This window comes from Osmia bicornis, chromosome 8 (genome assembly GCF_907164935.1).
Source record: "Osmia bicornis bicornis chromosome 8, iOsmBic2.1, whole genome shotgun sequence".
Taxonomy (NCBI): Eukaryota; Metazoa; Arthropoda; class Insecta; order Hymenoptera; family Megachilidae; genus Osmia; species Osmia bicornis.
This window is the reverse complement of record NC_060223.1, coordinates 9912555-9920399: the sequence shown is the minus strand read 5'-3', so window position 1 is coordinate 9920399 and position 7845 is coordinate 9912555. Positions and strand designations below refer to the sequence as shown.

Sequence of the window (7845 nt, the reverse complement as noted above, 5' to 3'; positions counted from 1 at the left end):
CTATTTTCTATTCTAGGACGTAAAATCGATTGTTAGGACACTTTTCCTATTAATTCGAGGCCGTAGAATGCATTCCTGGCCTCCAAAATGCCGAAAAATTGCTAATTTTTGAGAAAATCGCAATTTTCCAAATTCTTAGTTCCGCCGCTCACCGCTAGATGGCGCCACCTGTACGATTTTTAAAAAGGGCGCCAAAATTTGAAATTCAAAAATACCTAAAGATCTTTTTAATCTATTATTTCTATGATATTATGATATTTTATTGCTAAAGGGATAAATTATTTACAAAATAAGCAACTTTGGCTGAAGATATACGTTTATTTAAAACAATTATTCTAATAAATACATTATAATTCAAACAAAAGCATGAAATTTTTAACAAAACACTTAGATGACATGAAAAATGACTTAAAATTGAATAAATGTACATTAAATCACTATTTCTAAATTATTTCAGAAGGATACTTCAAGAACTTATCCTACAATTACAAGTTTTTAATTAATTTCAATTAATAGATCACACAAATGAATAAAAACAGAACCTAACTTCTTCCCTCTTTGATTGTTTTAAATTAAAGTTTAATTCTTACAATTCTAAATCTACGGTAATCTAATGAATAATTTTTAATATCTATTTCTGTTTTAAATCTTAATTAGGTAATTAGATGTTACAATTTAACGAACAACGCATTATTTAATCGTTTTTGTCAAGTGATTGTAGGTGGATGGGTGATAGAGCGTCGCCACCAGACGAAATTTCAACGATAGCATGGGTGGGATAAATTTGGAATCGACCATCTCGTTTTGGACGAAACACGCGTATGTTTTACGTTAGTTCCGTCGCTGTTTCGCGTCGAGGAACGTTTCCTCAACGTGCCCGACTTGACGTATTCAACCAGAAATATCATCATAAATATCATTACCAGTTACAACACATTTCCTAGTGCATAAATCATTAGTTGCCTATGACGTTTAACATAAACAACGCATTTATCGTATGATCTAACATATTCTTCCATTTACAATTAAAACATACACATGGAACTATAATAAAACGAATGAAACAGGGCTCGAAAACTAAGTAGAAACGGTGTTTCTGTTGTCAACGCATCAAGACGACAATCGTGAACGTGATAAATAGAGATCGTTGTTGGTTGAAGTGGAATTGTGGGCACGGGAAGATATCGAAGATCCAACAGGCGAAGGTAGAAAGATTCGAAGAGAAGCACGATGGACGAGGAGAAGAGAAGTTGAGTGTGCTTCGAGGTGGAAAGCACGATGCCACGTTCACGACAGGAAGCGTTCGAGCTGATGGTCGAGGCAGAGAAACCCTCCAAGTGCATCAGGTTCCTGCGACTTTTGTGGAAGTTCTTCAGATGCGTTTTTTCCCACGTGTCGTTGATCTCGTTGGTCGTGCTTTATTGCGTGATCGGAGCGTACGCTTTCGAAGCCCTCGAAGCAAACCACGAAAAAGAGGTACTTTTCAGGTCTTCTTCCCTTTAGAATTGTAAAATGTTACTTGAAGTATCTGAAAATTTGTTAAAAGTTAAATATTAACATTGCTAGAGTTCTCCATTATTCTGTTCATTAATTTAATATTCCTTTCCTTTCTTACTCTTCTTCTTCTTTTTCTTCTTGCTATTTTTATCCTAATTCTATGTTTATCTGTGTCAATATTTCTTGTTGGCATTCATCTTTTGTTTTCCCCTTTTCTATTTTTCACTCTGTTTCTCTTAATCCTCATTCCTTTCTTTGTTTCATCATTATAGATAAAAAGAAACATCAAAGACATAAGAGGGAACGTAGCAGAACAGCTCTGGAAGATCACGAAAGAAGTCGAGGTTCTGATTCGTGAAAATTGGACGGAGAAGGCGTTGCGAGAGTTAAAGGTACCATTTTCATCACTCAAGGCTTGTAACGACCATTTCTCTGCAACGTATGCCTATTTTTCTCCGCAGAGTTTTGAGAGCAATCTTGTGTGGATGATGGAGAAAGAAGGCTGGAATGGTAGCGAGGGAGAAGATGATATTCAATGGACTTTTGCTGGTGCCCTATTTTACTCTATCGTTGTTATCACAACTATCGGTAAGTTTCCATTGTTTATTTATAATATTTATATCATTTAATATGACGTTTCGTTACTCGTCTTTGGTATTCTATTTTTTTTCCTAAGATAATTCTACATATACGTTCATAAAAAATTAATTTTCCATCTTATCTCCTCTAGCTTCTAATCACCATACATCCAATTTATCAAATTAAAATGTGAAACCTTCCTTTTCACATTTGAAACGAATCTCCCTCACGAGCGTGTCATTCATAAGAGTCGAACGAGATGATTGAAAGTTCCTCGAACGAGAGAAGACTTACAAAGCGATCTAATAAGAAATGTCTCGTTGTAAATCGTGCCCTAAGCTTTTTCTCTGGTGCTTGACTCGCTATCGGTCTGATTTCTCTTTAGCGAACGACTGTAAAGGTCGATGTCGTAGTCGTAATTCTCCTCGTAAGGGTTGCCGTGGGGTCTTGGATAAGGGCTCTCCCCCGAGGAATGGTAATTTCCAGGATATCTATTGCCGGGATAGAAGCTCCCTTGTGGTCTTCGATTTCCGTAATAGTTTGCCGATTGCGCGAACATCGCTGGCCCGTACTTCTGAGGTGGTCCCTGAAATATGGATTTCCTGTGTTTCATTTCTGTCATTGCTTTATAATTACAATTTATTTCTTGTCGAACTTACTCGATGAGGAGGATATTGCCCACCTCCCAATTCAGAGACCAAAGCAGGATACTTTTTGCTGTTAAAGCAACAGAATTTCTTATCCTTGGAACAACTTCCCTGGATTACAAATATAATTAGAATCCATATAAACTTTCTGAATAAGTTTATGTAAATCACTTACGAATTTCAAAGCAAAAGAAGGGCAATTGAAACTATATCTGCATCTACAGACGTCGTAATCTTGATATCGTGTGTCATCTTTGATAGAAGATGGCAAGAAAGCAGAATTCACAGGCCTCTCTTCAATACTTCCACTGTAGGAGGGTCTAAATATTGAATTCGAAGAAATTCATTTACCTTTTACAGAGTAGTATTAAATTTGCTTATTTCATGGTACAAAAACCAATCAACGTATAGCAGAAATGTTGAAACGGATTTACTGGGTTGGAAAACAGTGGGAAGATACGAATACCTTTTTATAATACCAGTCGGTCCACCAGGACCGACAAGAACTCCTTTGTTGCCAGGATACGATGCTGGTACAATGGGTCTACTGTTAGGACCGTAAGGTCCCGAGTTTTGTGGTCTGAATCCTATCAAAGGTCTCTCGTGGTCGAAATCTGCTGGGTTTTCGTTCACCTGGTACCTATAACTGAACCAAATACGTACAAAAGAATAATCTTTTCGATATAAAACTCGAGCAACGTTCGGAATTCATTTTATTCTTTCGTATTCGTTTGAATCTATTGTAAGAAAAATTAAAACATACTCGGTTTCATCCAACCTGTCCTGTTGTTCTTCGTCTTTTCTCCAAACCCAATCATCGTTTTGCGAGTTGACAAGCACAGTCAAACAACCAAGTAAAAACAAACACTTCATGTTCTTTGGTAAAAAGAATTCTTCGATGAGAAGAAAATGGTCGAGTGTTTCGCAAGATGTGTGCGTCACTGATCAGCCTCTCCGGCGAATATCACTGGCACACGACTGAAACGAGAATGAAAGTGAATCGTCGCTTTATATATATGCACCGTGGAAAGGTGAACGCACCTCCTGTGTTCCACACACGATCCGAGGTCCTTTAGATAACCATCTCGAATCAACAGTTTTCGCCCCAGGGATGATTCACCCTTGCTATCGTGCCAAGAATTTCGGTAAACGGTTCAAAGGTCAAAGATTTATCAGAGAAATGGTGAAATTGGCCCTGAATTTAAACCTATTGGAAATTTATAGATGTTACTTTGATTGATATTTTGTTTTTTCAAATATTTCAATAAATAGAATAAGAGGTATTTAGGAATAATTATTTTCCAAATTTCAAGCTTTCCATTTGTTACCTTACATCACTTTGGAAAGGTGTCCGAGTAAAAGGAGGAAAAGAGAAACGTAAGAATGTGTAACGCATGGAAACTAGTGTCTCTCAGACGTCCTTCGATCTGGGAAAATCCGTTGCTTCGAGAAGGGGAAGTGTACCGATTACAGGTGGTTCTTTGGCCTCTTTCTTTTGAACAAAATCCAGCGAAATTGCGTAATACGACGATTCTTCCACGCAACTTGGTTCTGCCACGAAGGACGTCTATATTGTTTCTGATTCAGACCCAACGATCACTGCCAATCTATTTTTTTATCCCTGAAAAAAATTGAATTAATTCAATATTAATAAGAAATTGGTCAAGGTGACGTTGGGATATGTGTTGGAACAAAATCTAACCACTTGACCCAGGCATTACGGTTATCGAGTCAGAGACGTTAAAAGGACAGGGAAAACCGCATTACAGTTGAATTACGCGATGAAATTCTCGATAGAACGAAGGAAACGACGTGCCACTTTGAACCTTCCCGTAATCTCGTTTCTGAAGAAGCCACGATCGAACGAAAATCCAATGATCAAGGTCATTTTCACCGTGCGACTCTGACCACCGAGGAAATTCACTTTTCCTCCAGCAGAGGAAACTACCACCTCCTTCATTATTTCCTTTCCTTCGATTCTTACGCTCTTCATATTTCTGCCATCTCTTCCATTAAACCTCTCGCAGAATCGCGGGAACTCTTCTTCGCTGAAAAAATAAAAAAACCTTGCAAGTAAAGGACGAAACAAAGAAATTCAATCGCAACCTTTTCTCACCGTCTCTGCGTTCCATCGATTGATTCTTGTCTCCGTCCGGCGGATATGATCAATCTTCCTCCTCTTCCTGAACTCTCTCTTTTCTTTTCCTCGGTCCCCTTAAGTCACCGAATTACCTTCGCTAATTAAAAGCATCAAGATAACGGAGTTCTTCACCTTGAACATATAATAATCGCGAGGAAACGTTGAAACGTACCTTGCCGAAAGGTAGAACGACCTTGACCCAGACTGGTGGATGAGTTAACGAAGAATGGATGGTTGATGATCGTTGCGAAATCTCTTGGAGGCTGAACCGACCTTCGAGCTTCTTCCTAAATATTCTCATTCCTGACCTTGCGTGCGATCTAAAATTCAAGATTTAAGAATGAAATTAGGTTCGGTTAACTTCCCACGATCGTCCCTGGTAGAGTGGAACGTTCGGGATTAATTGTCCGCGTTATGTAACCCGGGAAATTACGCAAGGCTAATGGAGCGTTTCCCAACGACAGGATACGGTCACATCGCCCCGAAGACGAAGAACGGAAAAGTCGTGACCATATTCTACGCCATCCTCGGGATTCCCTTGATGTTACTCTGCCTCTCCAACATCGGGGACATTATGGCGTCGAGTTTCAGGTAACCGATCGTTCCCAAAGCGACGTTACACGTTTCTCTATCAGCAGTTAACGCCGAAGGTCCCCTATGAAACACGAGCCCACTGACGGAGATGGGAAACTGGAACGGAAAACATTCTTTGATTATAATTTTTATAATTTATTCTTCAGATTTTTATACTGGAGGGTGTGCTGCTACGTATGCACGAAACCACCGACCAAGAAGAGACGACCTAGGTCTCATTTCGGAAGATCCCATTCCGTTCGACAGCCAGGGTAATTTTCTATTTACCTAGTAAAGTAATTAAGCGTATTTATAATGAGAATAAATATTGAAAGGCGGTACGGGGCGAGCAGAGGAGCCTTTCGAAGATCCATCAGAATGAGTCAGAGGTCTGCGGATTCGGCTTTGGGCCTGTCCGATTACATGACGAGGTCCTCCTTCTCCGACACGGAGTACAAGTATGAAATTTTTATATTTTCAGATTCAACAATCTCGAAATAAAAATATTTGCAAATCCAGTTTCTCTTGGAAGACTGTTCCTTTTATATAAATATCGATTCGCTGAAATAAAATAAAATGTATTCCTTTGAATGGAGATACAACCCTCGCCGGTACGAGGATAACGATCAGAAGAGACCAAGCCCTTATCCCTCGGTGAATCCGAATTTCGGATTCAAGTCAGCAACGGTCAGCAGGTACTCGGATCTACCCGTGTCCAGCCCGAAAACAACCAGAGGTAAATCTTCTCCGAGACAACTATTTTATACGAATCTAAACGACGATCGTATTCAGCCAGTCCCAAGATGACCACGCAATCGCTGGACAGGAAGTTGGTGATGCGTTCGTTCACCGACACCGATCGCTCGGCAGTTCTGTGCAACAGATACGCCTTGGACGAACTGGAGAACGAGCTGCGACGATGGCAAACTTCCGCCGGAAACGAAGGTAAGCGTGCCACCTTCGGTGGCTACGTTGCGCAAGGTGTTACGAAGAAAAATAAAATTGCAGCTGAAAAAGAGAATAAACCAGACACTCCCGAGGTCGACGTTAAACGCGCACCATTGGCCGGTAGGTCGTTACCCAGGAGATGTCTGTCGGTGGAAGGCGCTACCACTAATTACAAGACGAATTTAGCGCCTCCTCTAAGACCACCTTCCATTTATTTGGAAATGGAGAACGGAAGGAGAGGTCAGAGTATTAGGACCAAGCGTTACAGAAGCAACTACCCCGTTGGTAAATGGAAGGAATTAGTATTTATATAAAAATTAAGTTTTTCTATATATATAGCAATAAAATCGTAAATTAGTCAAATTAGGCAATATAGTGTTAATGAGATTGTATTTCAGCTCGGACCTACAGACGAGAGTCATTAGCACCGGATATGATACCAGCTAATTATCCCGGTCATAGACAAATGTATCCTGATGAATTCGATTCTGATTACGAGTATTACATCGAGGACCAGGAAAGGCAGCCCATCAAACCAGTGCCCATCTGGTTATGCGTGTTCCTGGTGGTCAGTTACATTTTCGGTGGTGCATTTTTGTTCAGCGCCTGGGAACACTGGCCATTTCTCGATTCCGCTTACTTTTGCTTCATCACTCTCACCACCATCGGTTAGCACATCTTCAATTTTCTACGAATTTTTATTCCAACATTTAATTACAGATTAAAGTATATGTTTGCCTCAGGATTCGGCGATTTCGTCCCGGCGTATAAGCTGGACGCTCACAAAGGGATCGCGGTTTGCTCGTTGTACTTGCTATTTGGAATTGCTTTGCTGGCGATGAGCTTTAATCTGGTGCAAGAGGAGGTCATCAACAACGTGAAGAACGTGGCGAAGAGGCTCGGGATCATCAAAGAGAGCGACGACGAGGAAGATGCCGAGGACCTAGACGCGTACGACGTCGAATACAACGACGAGGTCGACAACGAGCACCTCGAGGGCTACGTCCTCGATAGCCCTCGATGTCACTCGATGCCTCGAAACTCTCGCGGAATTTCCATCGCGTAGCGTCCCGAATTTCTTTCATTCATCCACCCTCGCTGCTATGACACCGTTCCTTTCAAAATCCGACCGCTAATTAAACTAATAGCCAGTTCGTTCGAACAGAAATTTCTTTTTTCATTTAAATCAGAAGATGGATGAATTTACAGGGTGACGTTTTGACATTTTTTTTACAATTGAACAAGGTGCAACGTCCTTTTCCTGAACAAAGTCCCGTGTCTGTACCGGGTGTCCAGGAAGTTGGAATCCGGTCAGGGACGGCCAGCTTGGATCTGGTTATTTTTAGGGTGCTGCTATTTTCGGTCACTGTGTCGAAGCGGCAAGGAATCAGTGCACGAGGAAAGCTCGAGGAAGTAGCTCGTTTTCACGCAATTATCGAGAGAAAAAAAACGCTGAAGAGT

At 40.6% G+C, this 7845-nt stretch overlaps 2 protein-coding genes across 5 annotated transcripts; one reads left to right on the top strand and one right to left on the bottom strand.

The window, feature by feature from the left end:
• The first annotated feature begins 449 nt into the window (after positions 1–449).
• Positions 450–7458, top strand: LOC114879924. The gene is made up of 10 exons (XM_029195345.2): positions 450–1476; positions 1770–2085; positions 5328–5454; positions 5604–5708; positions 5772–5894; positions 6033–6172; positions 6229–6381; positions 6445–6669; positions 6783–7052; positions 7128–7458. The coding sequence occupies exons 1-10, from the start codon at positions 1279–1281 to the stop codon at positions 7448–7450; spliced, it is 1980 nt and encodes a 659-aa protein (XP_029051178.2). The 5' UTR covers positions 450–1278; the 3' UTR covers positions 7451–7458.
• On the bottom strand, positions 2106–5383 carry LOC114879927. 4 transcript variants are annotated; one of them, XM_029195350.2, is made up of 11 exons: positions 5297–5383; positions 5036–5183; positions 4840–4960; positions 4426–4771; positions 4052–4344; positions 3765–3930; positions 3487–3701; positions 3190–3369; positions 2899–3043; positions 2736–2834; positions 2106–2662 (listed from the first exon to the last, which is right to left on the bottom strand). In XM_029195350.2, the coding sequence occupies exons 7-11, from the start codon at positions 3594–3596 to the stop codon at positions 2411–2413; spliced, it is 786 nt and encodes a 261-aa protein (XP_029051183.2). In that variant the 5' UTR covers positions 3597–3701; positions 3765–3930; positions 4052–4344; positions 4426–4771; positions 4840–4960; positions 5036–5183; positions 5297–5383; the 3' UTR covers positions 2106–2410. The 4 variants fall into 4 exon arrangements, with proteins under 4 accessions (XP_029051183.2, XP_029051184.2, XP_046142643.1 ...); XM_029195351.2 differs by having other exon boundaries at positions 4426–4766; XM_046286687.1 differs by lacking the exon at positions 5297–5383 and having other exon boundaries at positions 5036–5254.
• Positions 7459–7845: the final 387 nt, after the last annotated feature.